This window comes from Theobroma cacao, chromosome 7 (genome assembly GCF_053813885.1).
Source record: "Theobroma cacao isolate CCN51 chromosome 7, ASM5381388v1, whole genome shotgun sequence".
Taxonomy (NCBI): domain Eukaryota; kingdom Viridiplantae; phylum Streptophyta; class Magnoliopsida; order Malvales; family Malvaceae; genus Theobroma; species Theobroma cacao.
Window position 1 is genome coordinate 1469455 of NC_142645.1, and position 18596 is coordinate 1488050.

The 18596-nt window shown below is 36.4% G+C and overlaps 3 protein-coding genes and 1 long non-coding RNA gene across 4 annotated transcripts; 2 read left to right on the forward strand and 2 right to left on the reverse strand.

Moving 5' to 3' along the window:
- Positions 1–3026: 3026 nt before the first annotated feature.
- IAMT1 (IAA carboxylmethyltransferase 1) lies at positions 3027–6540 on the forward strand. Its single transcript, XM_018124124.2, has 4 exons — positions 3027–3519; positions 3616–4044; positions 4665–4940; positions 5828–6540. The coding sequence occupies exons 1-4, from the start codon at positions 3409–3411 to the stop codon at positions 6179–6181; spliced, it is 1170 nt and encodes a 389-aa protein (XP_017979613.2). The 5' UTR covers positions 3027–3408; the 3' UTR covers positions 6182–6540.
- A 508-nt stretch (positions 6541–7048) lies between these two features.
- Positions 7049–7975, forward strand: LOC148761399 (uncharacterized). The gene is made up of 2 exons (XR_016027566.1): positions 7049–7469; positions 7554–7975. It is a non-coding gene; the product is annotated as an uncharacterized LOC148761399 (long non-coding RNA).
- Positions 7976–8923: 948 nt separating this feature from the next.
- On the reverse strand, positions 8924–11717 carry EXT-LIKE (hydroxyproline-rich glycoprotein family protein). The gene is made up of 6 exons (XM_007020633.3): positions 11530–11717; positions 11328–11428; positions 10643–10752; positions 10292–10367; positions 10007–10147; positions 8924–9841 (listed from the first exon to the last, which is right to left on the reverse strand). The coding sequence occupies exons 1-6, from the start codon at positions 11621–11623 to the stop codon at positions 9098–9100; spliced, it is 1266 nt and encodes a 421-aa protein (XP_007020695.2). The 5' UTR covers positions 11624–11717; the 3' UTR covers positions 8924–9097.
- A 755-nt stretch (positions 11718–12472) lies between these two features.
- Positions 12473–17237, reverse strand: MAP65-2 (microtubule-associated protein 65-2). Its single transcript, XM_007020634.3, has 11 exons — positions 17117–17237; positions 16008–16058; positions 15810–15904; positions 15502–15705; positions 15138–15389; positions 14851–15066; positions 14466–14621; positions 14078–14389; positions 13435–13522; positions 13088–13236; positions 12473–12964 (listed from the first exon to the last, which is right to left on the reverse strand). The coding sequence occupies exons 3-11, from the start codon at positions 15879–15881 to the stop codon at positions 12662–12664; spliced, it is 1752 nt and encodes a 583-aa protein (XP_007020696.1). The 5' UTR covers positions 15882–15904; positions 16008–16058; positions 17117–17237; the 3' UTR covers positions 12473–12661.
- Between the last annotated feature and the right edge of the window lie 1359 nt (positions 17238–18596).

The following is an 18596-nucleotide window of genomic DNA, read 5'->3' on the forward strand; positions in this document are numbered from 1 at the left end:
CAACTTGTCAGCCTACCCCAAGCTAAGAATCTGGTTTCTGTAAGGTGTACAAAAGACTCAAAAGTATAGTGATGGGTTAAAATTCCATCTCCACCAGTAAATTTCTTTGGCCTGCAGGCAGTACTACCCCAAACTATCAAACTTTGGTAACACATACCATTAATTGCATATATTCCAATTAGATATTAATGATAATTTCGTAAACTCTATTTATTCTGAAGTTGATTCATTCGTACTAATTATGTACTCATCGTACATAATTACATATGCCGCCACGATTATTCAATTTTAACTATTTCAAAAGCATGATTCAGATTAAATATTAATCATAATTCCGTAAACCGTACTTGTACTTGATTCAATGCTTAAAATCAATCACATGTTGTTCAACTCTTCATTGTTCTTCTTCCGTATTACACACAACCAACAGGTAAATCTAACCAAAGCACTAGTTTCACTTAATGTTACCACCCAAAAAGTATGAACAACATCTTTCACATAAACTAAAATTCCCAAGCTCATTTGACCAGCTAGTTCAGGGCGGTGCAGGGGGACCATTTTACTGGTCCTAAGCCTTTATCTTTTTAGCTTCTTTTTCTTCTCATGAGTCATGAACACAACACAAGGCAAAAAAACATAACTACCCTCTTTTTTGACCATTCCACCACTTCCCTTTTCACCACTCAAAAACCCTTCTTTTTCCACAAACCAACAGAGTTAAAAGTTAATGCATATAATCAATCAACTCCATCAATCCTTTTATATATAATATAAAAAGAAAACTTGGGTGTTTATCTTTTGGAATGGGGGAAGCATGAATTCAAAGCTATAGGGGGTAGGGGGCCAAAACCATTATAATAAGAGAAAATGCATGTTCTCAACAGTATTAACTTTGCATGGCCTTGTTTTGATTTTATAGAAGTGTAAAACAAGCAAAGACCCTAAGTAATGTAGGTCAGTTGGAAGTTAAGATAAAGGTAGAAGCAGAAGAAGAAGAAGAGATGAAGCAGTGGAAAATAATGGTCCGACCTTGTTTCACGTGAACTGCCCGATTATCACGGTGGTGTAGACTTTAAGTGAAGAGGCTTGGTAAAAAAACGAAAAGAATGGGGATCGAGGGTGAGGGGTCATTAGGGAGAAAAAACATATATCATCAAGATTCCTTGACTTTTGTTAGAATTGTTAAACCACAAAAAGAGGGTTCCCATGTAGTTGATAGACTTGTCAAAAAGTTTTAACCAAGTATGAGATGTTATACTACCTATGTGATTATCTCTTTTTAGGCCTTGCTTTAGTACTAGTCCTCCATTGAAGATCGAGAGAGAGCTTGCCACTTTGCAATCTCTTTTGCAATAAGAACTATCAAGCCACACAGACACACACCTTTGCAATTGCATGCTTGTGTGCACTATGATGAAATGGATCAGTGACATTTCAATGTCAATGTTATTATTAGTCAATGTGTATATGTCTTATCCTATATGCATTTTATCCATTTAACATATCATCGATATCTTTACTTAAAGTTTCTTTATTTAATATCGACCACATGTTCAATCTTAATATCATTTCTATAATGCATGCGTTATTTCATTTACATAAATAATGATATGCACAAAAGCGTATCATAAGTTTTTACATATATATAATTTGTATATATATACTATCAAAATTGATAAAAGATAAATTCGACGGAAATAATAGGGATATGATTTCAATGAGAGAATTAACGGTTACGTGAAAAAGAGTTTTTTTTTTCTTTCTTTTTGCCTTTAAGTACTAGCACTAATCCAACAAAGACTAGTAGTCTAATTAGTAGTTAAAAAGGGTTAGGTACAAAATGAACCTTGATTTCTGGGGTGATGGTCTAATAAATTAGAAGAATAATTCATTATCATTTGGCTTTTATAATGGATCTCTTGGATCCCCATTACCTCATAAAGTCCCCCCTCTCATTAATTAATTAATTAATTAACTTTAATTAAACAATGAAAACAAAAAAGAAAAGTTGGACTTTGCACACCAATTAATTAATTAATTAATCTGAGTTCAAACTGTTCTAACAGACCACCAAACCAGCTAATGATTCACCTGAAGATACATACCAAGGATTAAGAAAACATAATTGTTGTGTTATATTTATCACTTTCCTAGTGTCCCTTTTACATATTGTAATTATACTAATTAATTGAGATTATTAGTCAATAATTTCTCCATACTTATTTATTATATATATAGCATAAGATTGTGACCCGGCCGGACAAGTTAATTTATATAATTAATATGGTTTAGAGAAAATAATAATTGCTGCTTATAAAGGCAAAAGAGACTAAGGAATTTACAAAGCATGCATTGTTTCTTCTGATTAAATGGTACTTAATTATAAAGTCTTTTGGTTGGTTGGGTTATCTAGGTTAGTTGTCTACCCATAATTCTGACTTTTTGCATGTATTTAAAGGCTCTTTTTTCCTTAAAAAGGAAAGAGATGTAATCAAAACCATGTTAAAAATGACAATACAATTCATAGTGGAAATAGGTTAATTATTGTTATTATAATTATTATAATAATTATTATTAGTATTATCATTTTTCACTAAAATAGTGGGTTTTTTAAGGTTTTTAACCCCTATCCATATCGATGACAACTTGAGTATAACAAAAATGAAAAGAAAATTAAAATTTTGGCCTAAAGAAGAAGGTGGAAAGAAAGTTATATATATGCATGTATTTCTTTATTTAGATGGTTATCTTTTCGATAAAAATTAAGTTACGAGTTTTTTTAATTGATTTTTACGATAAATGCATATATTTCTCTACTCAAAACAGTACAATTTAATTCATTTTACATCTAGTAAAAAAAATAGTGTCATTATTATTTATTAAAGATAATATCAAGTTTACCTAAATATCCATGATTCCCTATTGAATACTCTTCCTTTTCCATCTATATATAACTTCAACCATAATCTTAATTACTTCAAAGAAAAGTAACAACACCCCCCCCCCCCCCCCCTTTCCCCATAGCTTTTAATCTTTTCTTTTAACCATCCTTTGGTTTGAACTTTCCGATACCAGTGGCCGGAATCCGGCTCCCTTGGAGACTGGAAACAAGAAAATCCGGCGCCAATCTTGGGCCTGCCGGGGGGAGAGAACTAAATATTTATCTTTGCTGTTTGCTGCATGTGAAGTCCCATAATTTAGATTTATGTACATACAAGCTTATCCTTGTTGTTTTATCTAAATAATAATTACCCTTTTCCCCCCCTTTTGTACCCTGACCAGAGTACAAGCACACAAAGCAAGAGCAATCCCCTTCCCTTTCTTTTTTCCTCTATATATACTCAAGCTTTACTCCCAAACTTTGAACAACACCCAGAAAAACTACAGAGCTTGATAGAGCAAAGAACAATGGCTCCCATGGGAGACAACGTTGTTGTTTCTAACGTTAACTTGGAGAAGCTGCTTAGCATGAAAGGTGGGAAAGGAGAAGGAAGCTATGCCAACAACTCCCAAGCTCAGGTTTTTCCTTTTTTTGGGTTTTTTTGGGGGTTTTTTTGCTTCATTTTTCACCTTGTTAAACCCTAGCTATGGGGTTTTGGTCTCTCTCCCATGCAGGCCTTACATGCTCGTTCCATGCTTCACCTCCTGGAAGAATCCCTCGACGGAGTTCACCTCAACTCCCCGGAAGTTCCCTTCGTCGTCGTCGACCTAGGCTGCTCCTGCAGCAACAACAGCATCTACATCGTCGACGTGATCATCAAACACATGATCAAGCGGTACGAGTCGTCGGACCGGTGGGATCAGCCGCCGGAGTTCACTGCCTTCTTCTCTGATCTCCCTAGCAATGACTTCAACACCCTTTTCCAGCTCCTACCTCCCTTGGCTAACTACAACGGTGGCAGCAGCATGGAAGAGTGCCTAGCATCGAACGGACACCGGTCCTATTTCGCCGCCGGAGTCCCCGGATCATTTTACCGGCGCCTCTTTCCGGCTAGATCCATCGACGTCTTCCACTCTGCATTCTCATTGCACTGGCTATCACAGGTTCATTTTTAGTGTGTACAGGTTTTTGGTCATGGTGCAGTATAATACACTACTTTACATACCAAATATTCTAAGCTATATCATATATAAATATAATTAATATATTTTTATAAATATAGTTTGTTCCCGAGGTTGATTTCTAAGGTAAAATTAATAAAAGAAATACATAATATTTTCAAGTTCACGTCACTTCACTGGAAAAAAAATACAAAAGTTTATATGATTTAATTTAAATGTTTTCTTTCAACAATTCCAATTTTTTGCCGACTTTGATTAGGTCAAAAAGTGGGTGCAAAAATAACAGTACATGACATTAAATATAATATTTATTTAATGATGTAATCATGGATAAATGTAAGTTAAATGCAATCATATATTATAACTATTATTAAATTTAATCCCTTTTTTTTTCCAAGAATTAATTACCCAAAAACAATCTTGCTTTATATTTTCCAAAATTAAGGGAAAAAGACACAGAGAAACTTATGAAACATATGCTTGATGTTCTAATAAAAAGGGGAGGACAAAGTATTTAGGGTATCCTCTCCCTCTCTCTTTCTTTCTTTGTTGTATGTATGCAACATTAACACCAGACATTTTGTCTGCCATGGGGGACCCAGATGCCAGAAACTGTGTTGGACAGGAGATCAACGGCTTACAACAAAGGGAGGGTGTTCATCCATGGTGCGAGTGAGAGCACAGCCAGTGCATACAGGAAGCAGTTCCAGACAGACTTGGCTGCTTTCCTCAGGGCAAGATCCATAGAGATGAAGAGGGGTGGGTCTATGTTCCTTGTCTGCCTTGGAAGAACTTCAGTGGACCCTTCGGACCAAGGTGGAGCCGGCCTCCTCTTCGGGACCCACTTTCAGGATGCTTGGGATGATCTTGTCCAAGAGGTATTAATCACCTATGTTTACCTAATCTTCATATTTGCATGTGGCTTACGTGTCAACAGTGTTCATTTTCCTTGGATTGGAGTGGATAACTCACAGTTGACATTTGAATGGGGGAAAATTTTGCCTTGGCAATAATAATTTCTCCCTCTATGCTACTGTTTCCTTGCATTTTGGCAGACCAAAAAGCAAAGGGGGAAGGGAGAGGACGGGGAAACACCATGCAAAAGGGGGAATGATTAGGTGTGTTTGGGCTTTAGTAATAGAGCCTCATGATGGGTTGTCACTGGTCATGATTAACTCACTCCAATTCTAGCCGTTGGATTGGTCTTGGGGAAGAATCAGCTCTATCACCCTCCACTTGTCCCATTGCCATGTCGGCAATATGATAACCCCGCTGGCAGGGGTTTGTGGGGGCCCATTGTGAACATAATCATATTATCTAACAAGACGACAATAACAGTCATTTGGGTCCATTTAATCATTGTTGATCAAATAAATCATAAGATAAGTGGGACCATAGCATTTCTAGCAGCAAATTGATGTAGTAGTACTACATTTACGTATGATCCTCTTGCCTTAATCAACTGTTCTAATCAGCCTGCCACAAAGATTATGATCATTATAAGCTTTTCATTGTTTCTTTGTAAGCTCATAGAAATTTCATTTTCATTTATATACATATATGTATATAAAAATTATATATTATTATATTTGAAATACATATTTTTAATCATTTCAAACATAAAAATAACGGGTTTAATTTCATTTTAATTGTTTACTTACGGAGAAAGCATATATACAAATTAGGGTTTGTGTTTTTAAGTTAGGTTCTAAATGTTATTCAAAAATAGGGTTACATAATTTTAATGGTACATGCATTATGGCAGGGCCTTATTAGTAGTGAGAAGCGTGACAATTTCAACATTCCAGTGTATGCCCCAAGCCTACAAGACTTCAAGGAAGTGGTTGAAGCTGATGGCTCATTCACCATAAACAAGCTTGAGGTATTCAAAGGAGGCAGCCCTCTGGTCGTTAGCCGGCCGGACGATGCGACGGAGGTAGGCCGAGCCCTAGCCAACAGCTGCCGGAGCATCTCAGGGGTACTTGTCGATGCTCACATCGGTGACAAGCTCAGCGAGGAGCTGTTTTTACGTGTGGAGCGCCGAGCCACAAGCCATGCTAAAGAGCTACTAGAGCAGTTGCAATTCTTCCATATAGTTGCATCTCTGTCTCTTGCTTAGGAAAAAAGAAACAAAAGCAGAAAAGAGTGTTCAAAGAAAAAGGCTTTTTCCCCCTTCCCTCTTTGGTTTTGTCCTTACACCTTTTCCCCTTTTGTGTGTTATTTCCCATTGCATTGAAAAGATATAGGATCAATCAACACACAAAGGAGAGAGAAAGAGAGAGAAAGAGAGAGAGAGGGAAAAGGCTTTGCCTTAGCTTTCTTTTTTTTCTTTTTTCACTTTCTTTTGTGTGTGTGTTTTTTTCTCCTGTGTGATTAGTGATTGTAGTTACCTTTATATATACTTGATGAGTATTAAGACTTGGTGTTCCCTTGAATCGAAACTAGGTAAATCAAGCTATGCAAAACCCTCTCCATTAATTTTTCACTTTCTTTATAGCTTTTTCATGGTGTTTACTTTTGTGTATGTGAACTTGTATGAAAAGGGTTTTGCTTTTTGGCACCTAAAAACTTGTGAACAATTTGCATTCCCCATCAAAATTTGCATTAATTATGATGCTTACCCTTTTCTTTTTCTTATTTTGAATTTTGGGTAGGGTTCAATGGGTAGTTATTTCAGTTGTAATCTTGCAAAGTTTTCAATCCTTCATTCTTTTGCTAAATTTAACTTTTTAGACCGCTTTGGCTCTTTGTATACTACTTGTTTCCTCCTTTTAGTTCTTTGACTAACAATTGCAAAATCAGAAGGATATAACTCTCAAACCTTTCCTTGATCCATGTGCTACTAATAAAGTATAGCCTAAATATTGAACTAAGTGTACCTTCTGCTAATTAAAGAAGCTTATTCAAAACCATAAAGAGACTATGTGCATGCAAGAGACATTGACATGTTATCTTACATGGCTATTGAGGATGTTTGAGTAAAGCTTTAGCAGGTAGTTGGTCTATTCTTTTTCTCCCAAGCTGCACATACCAAAAGCAAACTGACAAACCAAAACATACCCAACAGAGAACAAGAAACAAAAGATTAAATCTCCCTCTCTCCTGATGATGATGAATGGAATATAAAAATATCAGCTTCTTCTGGTTGCCTAAAGCTCACCCTTTTTTTTGACTTCCCACTTTGGCTCCTGCTCAAGGAAACCTCCATGTCTTCCCTTTCATCATCTTCAAATTTCAGCTGCCTCTCCTTAGAGAAGTTCTCCCTTGGTTTAGAGGAGGTATGTGCATTTTCTCCAACGAAAGATGGGAAAACCCTCTTGGAGTAGTGTTTGAGGACATGGTATTCACCCCCACCTGTCCCACTGTGCTTCTGCAAGCCTGGTGAAGCTATGAGCCAATCCTCCAGGGTGAGCTCTTTTGCCTGCTTTAGCTGCTGGTGCTGCTTCTCTTTCAGCTGCAACTGACTCTCCTTTGTTTCCTTTGTCCACAAGCATCCCAGCATCATGAAAGACATGCTTGAACAAGCACTTCGATCATGTTTCATGTCTTGTTCAGCAAATCTCTGGGGGCTTGATTGCCGAAAACAAGAGAGGCTAGATCTCATTCTTCTTCTTTCAAGGGTGGTACCAATCAATCATAAATTTAACACCTTGTTTAGATATAATCTCTTCTTAGTACCATAAGACTATATAGGATACCTTGACGGATTCTCTTAGGGACAAGAATTTCACCTGGAAGAAGCTTCGTTATCATCAATATTTTACTTTGTTTTAGGAATGGCAGAATCTGAATCTCATATCCTTACTAAATGACTAAAAACCCCTTGCCATCATCATATGATCCCATAATTTCCGTAGGCATCACTGTCATTTTGAATATTGATTAAGCTCATCCTAAATGCTATCAGCAAACAGATAGGTGAGGACATTCTCTCTTGGCTCATCCACCTTATGCAGACAAAACTTTCTTTGTTAATCTGGTGAAGAAGGCAAGAGCCAACCTTAGCTCACAAAGTTGTCCACAAATCAGATGAGACGAACCCTTTTTTGCAAAGAACAAGAAATTTTCCTATTCATTGTCCTTTAATGAGGATTGAATCTTATTGAGTAATATTCATGTTTCGCTCCATGTGTTGGGAGCAGTTCTTGTGTCATTGCACTTATCCTTAAATTGCTAAGAATTAAGACAGCATAGGACTTTGGGAGGTTTCTTTCCCGAGTTCATCTCCTAAAAAGAAACAGACTTCTTTGCTCTTAATATTTTAGCTGAATGAAACCCAGAAACAACGTGAAATTATCATTTATAGATGCAAAATATTGTTCGTTTTGATTCAATAAATTTCACGGTTTTATCTCACAAAAGATACTTTAGAGGTTAAAAACGATGTGAAAACTTCAATACTCAATCATATTCTAATACATAATCGATTTTGAGATTCACGATTCTCCTGTAAGACCGTAACACGTGACAACTCTATTTTGGTCCGATCAATAGGAGCTTAGAGTCTGGGAAACTAGAGAGAAAGAATGCTTTGTCAGAACCAAGCGATTCCGGTGTTGACTCATTTCATGGCACCATTTTCTTCAAAAGAACCAGGAAACAGTCTTGGGATTATTCGAAACAGCCAAATTTTCAGTTAGTCGACGGATGGGGGGATTCAGATAAGGAGGCAAGATTGTAAACCTTTTAATATCTGTTGCTTGAAGGGTTGTTTATTACAGACGCATGACTGAGGATTGGTATCCATCAATCAAATTTGTTTAGGTTCTTCCTCTGTTTTCAGATTATATGCGGGGTTTGGATTTAACTTATTGCATTTTTACAGGAAAGAAAATGGTAGGGAAAAAAAACCAGCGGAATCTACAATAGAAAACCACATGCAACATGATTTGATTCTCAAATGAAAATGGAAGGAGATGCTGAGAATTACATGGCAAGTATCAGTTTCTCCAAACTCTGAATATAAACCTTTACAAATCAAGCCATATGATTCAAAGAAAAACCACTTGGATCTGTTCACTTAAGGATAACAAACTTAATGACTGGCTGATGGATTGGTCAGCAATTCAAGTGATTTCTTTAAGTGCTCTACTGCAACTGTCACATCATCAAATGCCAAGGCTCCAACAGCAAACCTTGCAGCCTTGTGTGCTTCAGCAATTTTCTCTGGTGGTGGCTGGTAATTGCTGTCATATTGGTATTTTTGAGAAGTAGTTTGTGCAGGATCTGAGACTGTCCCATTTCTGCTACTTGAAGAGTATTGGGCTGTTGATGGATAGCTTGTTGTTGGAGGAGCTGACTGGGGAGTGTAAGGAGTCTCAGAACCTTGATAGTAAGAAGCATAATGAGACGAGGCAGAGGGTAAACTACTCTCTGAGAAACTTGGGTAAGACTGAAAATTAGGATATGAATAAGAGGAAGCTTCATGGGATGGGTAACCATGTGGCAAATGCTGTTGTGGTTCTTGTGGATAGGATTGCTGGTGGTATGAATGAGGATATGTAGGATTTTCTGATCTGCTTGTGGAAGGTGGTGGATGAAAGTGCTCTTGAGGTTCTTGTGGATAGGATTGATCATGCGATGGGTAACTAGCAGAAGGATATGAAGGTGGTGGTGTTGGTGAAATATTCGAAGAATGCTGCCTGTCAATCTTATCATGGAAATGAGGTGATGGTGGAATGTTAGTGTAATGCTGGTTATTTACTTCATCATGGAATTGAGGTGATGGATCAGAATCCCGTCTAGGACTGGTAACAGCAGGTTCGCTAGGTCCAAGATCCTGCAAAGATAAACATAGATGAAGATAATCCAGAAACATTTAGCTATCCATAAGTGACTTTCTGTTTATACGTCAAAGCCATTTACTGATAGAAGAGAAGGGCAAGGTATTACTATTGTGCATATATTGCTGAAGACTAAAGTGCTGTTCTGTTTAGACACATACATATGCACCACTAGGTGTACTTGATGGAATTGACAAATCTTCATCACCATTAGGAGGGCCAGGAGTGGGCTTCCTTCCTTCTTTCAGAGCTTTCCTAATATCAGCAGCTTTCCAGGCTGCATACTTCTGTTTTTGCTCAAGCTGTTGAAGAAAGCCATAAACAGTTAAAACTAAAGATAATGCCAATCACATGTTACAGTACAAATAAAGCATCAGCACCGCAAAAGAAGAAATCAACATTAGAAGCACAAACATTTAATGTGAGTATAACCACTTGAAACTCACATCAGGCTGAAGAGGACCAAACTGGTTTATAATCTCAAAGAAAATGCTAGCAGCATAAAATGTCTTTGCTGTATTCCTGTACCAAGCTCCAAAAAATTAATCCTAAATCATTTATAGATACATCACACAACTAAGTAAAGTAAAAGGGTCTAGTGCTGAAAATGACAGAACTTTTCATAATTTAGAAGGTAACACAAATTATGATTAACCAAAACTAGAATATGACATTCAGCTCATTAAATGAGCTGAGTTTCATAAGTTTGTCATGCCTCCCAAAGGGTAAGCCTCAAAGGCAAGCCGCTAAATAGGATTCAATAAAACAGCCATACATAAGAAAGAAGTTATACTTACAAGTCTGCTCGTCCAGAACGATCTTGTTTGTCTGCCTTGGCAAAGACATTCAAGGCAAATCCCTCTAGATGCAAATTATCTTCAGGCCCCAACTTCAACGACTTTTTATCCTGCAATACACCAATATCCTTAGACACTAATGAGGAGAGATTTATAGTTTCCATACAACAACTACATGCTAGAACAATCAATCCCATGCCAATGATCAATACAAAACTATAAGATTCTACTTCAACAGGGATCAGTTCACCAGAAAACAAAATTAATTTCCTTCTGAAAGCAAACATTAATCACAAATGATGAAAGAACCTCTAAACAATGTGAGGGCATTACAGGCAGCAGAAACATGGTATATGGTCTATGCTGCAAAGCGGATCCCAACAATCGTTTTCGCACATTAAGATTAAGCAACCAGGCACTTTAAACAGTAACCCGGAGCCTCAGTACTAGTGCAAATACACAATACAATAACAATTCTCAGAAACCAAACTACGCCCAGTTGATTAAACAGCTACATGAACAACACCCATGTTTCAAAATCAAATCTTTTCATGTGAAATTCCATCAACCAATCATCGATAATATCTAAAATCAAAGATCAAGTTTTCTGAGAAAGTAAACTAGACCCAGTTCATTAAACAGCTCAAACAACAATACCCACAAAATTATATATATATAAAGAGACCTTTTCAAGCTGATTCATGAGAGAAACAAGAAGGGCATTGGTGGTTTTGGTTCTCTCGCTGTTGGGTATCTTCAATCCTCTGTCCATTGCATATAACCGACCTTTTCAAGCGTCAAAAAAACCAAACGATCTAATTAGCTTCCAAGAATAAAAGATAGAGAAAAGAGAAAAGAAAACAGATTTAAGATTTTTCTCTTTTTACAGTAATAAGAGACGAGAGGCTCATGCTTTTGAAGCTCATCGGCTCGTTGAAGGTACGGCAAGAGCAGCTTCGCTGGCTCGTTCTCGCCTGCCATGGCCTTTTGCCTTTTTTGTTTTCTTTGCTTAGAGAGAGAGAGAAGAAGCAGAGAGATGCGTGTGGAGAGAGGCTTTTAATTTGAGGGGATGGGGAGGTCAAGAAAACGATGTCGTTTTATAAAGGTAGACTCTTCTACGTTAAGATATTGAAAATTAGGTAATGGGGTCAAACTTGCTATTAAGATTTTGAATAATTTTGTTATTATTTTTTCCAAATATAGTATTTCTCTTATCAATAACTTAAAATAAATTATAATAAAATATATGATTAATATGTATACTATTATAAAATGACACATAATCATATCTTACCGTTCACGTAACACTATTTTTATTACCGATGTTTCCCGTTGAGAAAATCGTATTTATTGTAAAATAAATAACATGGGATCCGAATTTCAAGTTCGGTAATACAAATACATACAAATTACAAATTATGTTCCATGAGTTATACACAACGGTGACGAGAGATAAATATATAGACCTGAATTATTAGGATAAAAACACCTTCAAGTTGATTGATCGATTGATTGATTGATTTTCTAATGGAACAAATTTAAAGCAAACAAACATTCTTGATAAAGATTCTACTCGTTACCTGTTAGCTGTAACTTACCCTTCCACACCTAAAAGATGGAGAAAAAGTTACCATTTCTACGGAGTATGGACCCTCTTCCAGGCCTCAATTTCAGTACCATATGTACTTGCTTCTTGAAAAAGGCGGGTGCATTAATGGGATATCATTAATGGGGAGGAAAGCAGTGGAGAGACTTTCAATGCTGACAATGATGTAGAGGGTACCTTGTTGCCAGACCAACTTTGACAAATCTGACTAATGCAAAATAATATGAATCAAAACCAGCTTTTCCAAATGCAAAATATCACAATATTACACAAGTAATATAACAGTATACTCTTCCAGTCACTGACTATATCCCTAGAACAACAGCTCTTCGTCTCGGACCAATACACTGAACATCTGGTAATAACACTAGTAGGCATGACAAGGGGGTGTAAAATCTCTCATTTTATTATTATCAGGGTGATGCTGGAACTGGATCGGTTCCGGAAACATGGGAGGCAGCATCCTCTTTTGATATGGCAACGTAGTTGGCAGGAGCCACCAGCCTCATACTATCCCTCTTCCCATCTTTACCTCCAGACCTGCTTCCATTTTGATTAGCATTTAGAGACAACCGTCTGCTAGGGGTTCCATTGGCTCCTCCATTTGCTCGAGGGCCCACCACCTTCTTTGTATTAGCAGGTCGAGCAGGGCTTGGCCTTGAACCGAAAATGGCTTCTTGTTCTGTGTTTTGCTGCTCATGGTACTTCTTCTGATCCTGTACGTTCATAAGTTACTACATTTAGTAGAAAAGTAAACAACACTGTATATACACGCAAAATGAGAGGCTCTTAGGTCCATGCTTCAAGCTACATAGTTAGAACTCATAAATGAATCTTACCCGAAGCCTCCTCTTCTCTTCTTCTCTTTCTTGCCTGAGCATGGCATATTCATCTAGCATGGCAAGGAGGGGAACACCATCATACGCAAATGATATCCCACGATCTTCTTCCCAAGCCCGAGTTTTGGCAACTAAGGTGTCGACCATACCTACAAAAGGCCAATAAAACCAGTTAATACAAAAAACTCTGGCCATACACGCATGCTAAACAGATCTAAAGTGGTAGCGTTATAGCAATTCTCCTCTACCACGTAATGTTAAAGGAAATATGAATCACCATATGCCAATGATGTCCATCTGTGGCATATGAATCACCGTCCTGTATATATGACTCTAGATGGTCCTACCTGGAATTTTGTTGACCAGAATACGAGCTTTCTCGGCACGCTTGAGATTTAAGTGTGCACCCCTGCTTGCATTGTACCTATTCTCATCCTGTTTCAGCAGAATAATATCAGTGGAAAGGAAACACTCAATGTCAGGTACAGATAATAAACTATGAGCATTCACATGGAAGAACACCATGAAATCTATGTCTTTAGTGTACTTTACCATATATAGATTTACAGGGGCATAACACTTAAAGATGCTGATGAGCTAGCAGTCACTCATATACACCAAATCCCAAACGTTCAGCAAGGAAGATTGGGATAAGTTGAGGCCCCAGAAAACAAAGAACCTTTACTGCTAGTTGCTATTAGCTCACTCAGGAAACTTTAGATAGGAGTCTCTAAAGTGTAAAGAGGTCATTAGAATTCTCAAGGGGCCTATATACCTCCAACAGAATTCATCAGTACTAAGGTATTAGCAAGAGGTCAAGCCACAGCACTTCAGGCCAAGATGCTTAATGGGATAATGTTAGAATGAAAGGTTTATCATCAGAATTGCTCCTGATCCTCAATGAGAATTGACACATCCACCCACAAGGGAGAGAGAGTTGGGAGCAAGAAGCCAGAGAGAAAGGGAGGTTGAGGGAGAGATCATAAATACCCGATTGTAGTCTTCAAGCCAACTTTCTTCTTCACAAGCTGACATCCATTTTTCAACCCTGTCCAATATTTCTTTTCTACTAAGGGCTTCTTCTTTTGCTTTTGCTATCTGATTATCCATGTCAGCTAGTAACTCAGCAGGCTCAACATTCCCGGAATCAATCAAAGACATAATTTTCTCTCTAGCAGCCTCTGGATCTATCTCTATATGAGCACGGGCAAATATTTCCTCAAGCTCCACTTGCCTTTTGAAAGCAATTTCCTTCATCCTGCTTGACTTTAGCTGATCAAGCCTTTCAACTTCCACCTCCGCCTTCATGACAAAAGAAAATGAACTAAAGCAACTGTTCTCACTCAAACTTAAACAAAGAATTAAGAAATTTGATTACCTGCTCAATCAGATCCAGAGCAAGAGCACCAGGAACAGTAACTTCATCAACTGATGCAGAGATGTTGCAGGTAACATGGTCAAATAATTTTCTTTCTTCTTCAGGTGTGTCCATTAAATTCCAAAGATCAATTAGCTGAGTTGCCAACTCTTGAAGCTGTCCAAAGAGGAACAGGTTGAATTCATAATTTAATTTCTTGGGACAGATGTATGAAGATGAATATATTGGCTCCTATATCTATGTCCAGTATAAGGATGATTCCATAAGGTCATATATCTATGTCCAGCAGCTCAAGTAACATGGTATCAAGAGGAGAAACGGAAAGCAGATTTTCAAACAGAAAAAAGAAAGAAAGAAAAAGAATTGCTATATACGACAGAAATACCTTATGAAGCCTCTGCTTCTTATCTTGATTTAAAGCTGAGACTGTCTTGGCCAACCTCAATAGTGTGTCATTGCTAATGCTTTTTGACTGCACACCTGTAGAGTCATCTAAGCTTGGATGAACTTCAGTTACAGTACTAAAGAAGTCCATCCCAAGGACAGCACAGAGATCATGCACGGTGCTAACAAACTCAAGGACTTTATGCAGCCGATCACTCTGCAAAGCAATGAGCAGTTAGTGGTAATAATGCATATAAAAACCCAGGTTACCTAAGGCAATGAATTTACCTTCTCTTTTTGAAGTTCTTGGAACTTTGCTTGATATTCATCCAACTTCTTGAGGGACAAGTCAGACTCATCCACCGCAGGAGACCCTGTCTGCTCACTGACATTCCCAGCAATTTCCCCACATATCTTCTGAATCTGTGACTGCACATCAGAAAAGTCCTTGACTCTCTCCTCTTTCTGTTTCCACAGTTGTTCAAGCGCTGGTGCTATAGCCGCAAGTTGTTCCTTGATTGTTCCAGATGCCTTCTCTGGCTGTAATCAAACCCAAAAGAATAGTGAGGAATCCACTTCACTGTATTTTACAGTAAACTTCCTCTTATCTTTAGCCACCTTGAATATAAGATGAAATTAAGGAATTACTCACAATGCCACCAAAATTTTTGTCCCCAAGAGCTGATACAAGAGTTGACAGTTCAAGTTTGGCATCTGACAAGGCCTGAAGAAGTTGTGCTCTTGATTTTGCTGCCTGCTCAACCTTCCTCTTGTACACATCCAAGCACTCTTGCTCTATCTGAAGAAGCATCTTGTCTCTCTCTTCATCACTTTCACCAACTTCATCCCAAATTTCCTACAACCAATTGCAGAAGATTTTTTTAATGGCAATATTTCCAAATACAGACATTGACTAGAAACAAGATTTGATGGGAGAGAACAAAGTTGAAGCCACGTTACCTGCAGTTTCTGAAGTAAAGAACCACAAGTAGTTTCTCCTAGAAGAGGGTTTTGCACATCCGTTACCGCCATTTACTCTAGCACTTCACCTTAGTCTGTACCAGGAGAAGCAGTTAATAGACGTTAACACAAATTATTTTTGCATCTTGACGTACTCATGAAAAGCCAAACCAGGAATAGAGAACTATATAAATATACCTTATTGACCAGCTAGAAACAGCAGTTTACAAGACTAAATGACATAAACACCTGACAGCAAAAGTCACAAACAATGGTAAATCATCAAGTTAGGAGTAATTTCAAGAATTTTAGCAACAAAAAAATTCATGGCAAAATTTTTATTTAAAATGATATAAAAGAACCTCAAAGGTACAATTAAACAATGTATGATGCAACTATGGCATATAGCAAACAAAACTAGATTAACCCCAGTATAAACTTTTTGTCTTTTGGAAATTGCAATAAGCTGACTAACAGCAAGTAGTATTTAATTCAGATCATACTAAAAATGAAGTTAAAAGAACAGAGTTAATCAGTCATATATATTGCACCAAAGTGCAGTTGATCAAGCAATTGAACTTGCAGAAAATTTGGTTTCTCAAACACTGAAATTTACAAGGGGGGTAAAAATGAATCTTGAATAACTTATTGCAAGAACAAACAGAAAAAGTACCCTTGAATGTCTACTTCAAGAACCAAGAAAAATGAATCTTGCATATCTGATTGGAATTTACAAGGAAAAGACACATGCATCTTACTTCAAGAATCAATTAAAACTAAATAACCTTCAAATGAGCTTTTTTTTTTTAATGGAATACCCCTCCAAATAAGCTTAATAGAGATACCAGCTCGATCTATTGAGCTTACAAAAATTATTAAAAATATGAAACTCCCTGGCCAAACCATCAGCATTAAAAAAAAAAAAAAAAAACAGGAAGTTTAACTTCTTCATCTCCACATTCCTCAGCAACCAAAGAAACACTTACTTTGATTCACTAAACCAAACAATCAGCTTGAACAAAAAATAAAACAAAACTTCCCCAACTTGACTTCTTTCTCAAAATTCACTTAACAATCAATCACCAAAAACCAAACCTCAAAAACCTTCATTTTCCACCTAAAACCACACACATTCACAAACCAAACTACAAGAACAACTCTAGAACACTCCAGATCTCTCTTAAAGCCAACTACAACCCAATAAACAAAAACCCCAAACTTCATTTACATCGAGATCAAAGCAACAAGAAAAGAAAATGGCTGAAAATACAGCAAGGACAACAAACAAACAAAAAACTAAGGCATACCCAGATCTTCCTTTAACCAAAGATTTCTGGGTTATTTCTCTTCAGATCTAAAGCTTTGACGTTTGCAGAGAGAGTGAGTCTGTGTGAGAGTGAGAGAAGCTCTAGTTTAGAGATACCAGAGACAGGGGAGTGGAAATGGAGGGTGTGGGTCGCATTCATATATCTAATTGTCCTGACAAATTCTTCTGATGGATAAGTACCCGTGTCTTTTGGGGTTATTTACGAAGATGACACTGTCAGTATCTAGCACTTTGGAATTTACCTTTTTGTCCCTGTATTACTTTTGGGTAAAAAAAAAAGAAATTTTTTGGTTTGTTAATCCAATAAGTAATTTTATGAAACCAACCAATACGCCGTGACAAGTGTGCGATATATTAAGAATCTTTTTTAAATATTTTTAAGTCAAATCTAATTATTAGATTTTATTTTTTTAAAAGCATTATTATATCTTATTATAAAACCAAAAACATAATTAAACTGAATGTAATAAAATCATAAGGATTAATGAAAAAAATTACTTTGTTACTTGATCTGATCATTTGTATTTAATTCTCAAACTAATGAAAATAATAAGAAAAAAGTTTTCAAGACTAGGGTGATTGGATGATAATAATGGGTAAAACTTAAATTAAACAATGTTATCCTTATTTAATTAATTGCTAAATAAATGTTGTTAGTTCTATCATAAATAATCAATGAAAATAATTGTAAAGTATGACATAAAATAATAATTAAAAGAAATTCATCAACCACTACAATTAAGGGTTGTTTCAATATCAACGACACTCACATTTACACTAGCTTTCATCCAAAAATAAAAATTATTATACTTAAAAAAAATTTAATTATTTAAAAAAAATTAAATAAATTTTTTTATTATATTTTTTATTTTATATTTATATAATATTTACGTAAAAAATAAAAATATCACATAATTATATTATTATATTATATCATCATTCATTATGATATATTCGTATCTTACTCGTCATATAATAATAAGTATAATATAATTCGAAGATAAAAATTTATACTTGTGAATTATTAAAAGATCAAGTCAAATTAGATGAGAGTGGCATGTTGGTAATTAACTTGAAGAAAGAGGGATAAAAGGATGATGATAGTGTGAAGGAGGGGAAGGGGACAAGCTAAGGGCACAGGTCATGGGTCAGTGTTAGGTGGCATCAAGAATCAAACAAGTCTCAGTCTTGCAAAAATCTTAAAGCATCATTGGCATGCAAATAGGTGTTGGCAATTATTAGGACCTCACCTAGTTAGTTCTTAGATATTGCTATCATAATTATCATAAACTATATAGTATTTCTATATTTTAATTATCACTTTGTTTTATTGGTAGTTAGATTTTGCCTCATAAACATATAATTTTCTTTTTTTTTTCTTTTTGGGTTTGTTTAGCCCTCTCCACTGCCTTCTCATATTTAATGTCTTCTTTTTTAGCTTAAAATAAGGTTATAAGGAT

Coding starts and splice junctions, on each gene's coding strand:
- EXT-LIKE (XM_007020633.3), bottom strand. CDS start 11,623: ATGGCAGGCGAGAACGAGCCAGCGAAGCTGCTCTTGCCGTACCTTCAA. Junction 10,753..11,327: donor TCATGAATCAGCTTGAAAAG/GTCTCTTTATAT, acceptor GGTGTATTGCAG/GATAAAAAGTCGTTGAAGTT. Junction 10,148..10,291: donor TTGGTCCTCTTCAGCCTGAT/GTGAGTTTCAAG, acceptor TTTCTTCAACAG/CTTGAGCAAAAACAGAAGTA.
- MAP65-2 (XM_007020634.3), bottom strand. CDS start 15,881: ATGGCGGTAACGGATGTGCAAAACCCTCTTCTAGGAGAAACTACTTGT. Junction 14,390..14,465: donor CTCTGGATCTGATTGAGCAG/GTAATCAAATTT, acceptor TTTGTCATGAAG/GCGGAGGTGGAAGTTGAAAG. Junction 13,523..14,077: donor GGCTTGAAGACTACAATCGG/GTATTTATGATC, acceptor CTGCTGAAACAG/GATGAGAATAGGTACAATGC.
- IAMT1 (XM_018124124.2), top strand. CDS start 3,409: ATGGCTCCCATGGGAGACAACGTTGTTGTTTCTAACGTTAACTTGGAG. Junction 4,045..4,664: donor CATTGCACTGGCTATCACAG/GTTCATTTTTAG, acceptor TGGGGGACCCAG/ATGCCAGAAACTGTGTTGGA. Junction 4,941..5,827: donor GGGATGATCTTGTCCAAGAG/GTATTAATCACC, acceptor GCATTATGGCAG/GGCCTTATTAGTAGTGAGAA.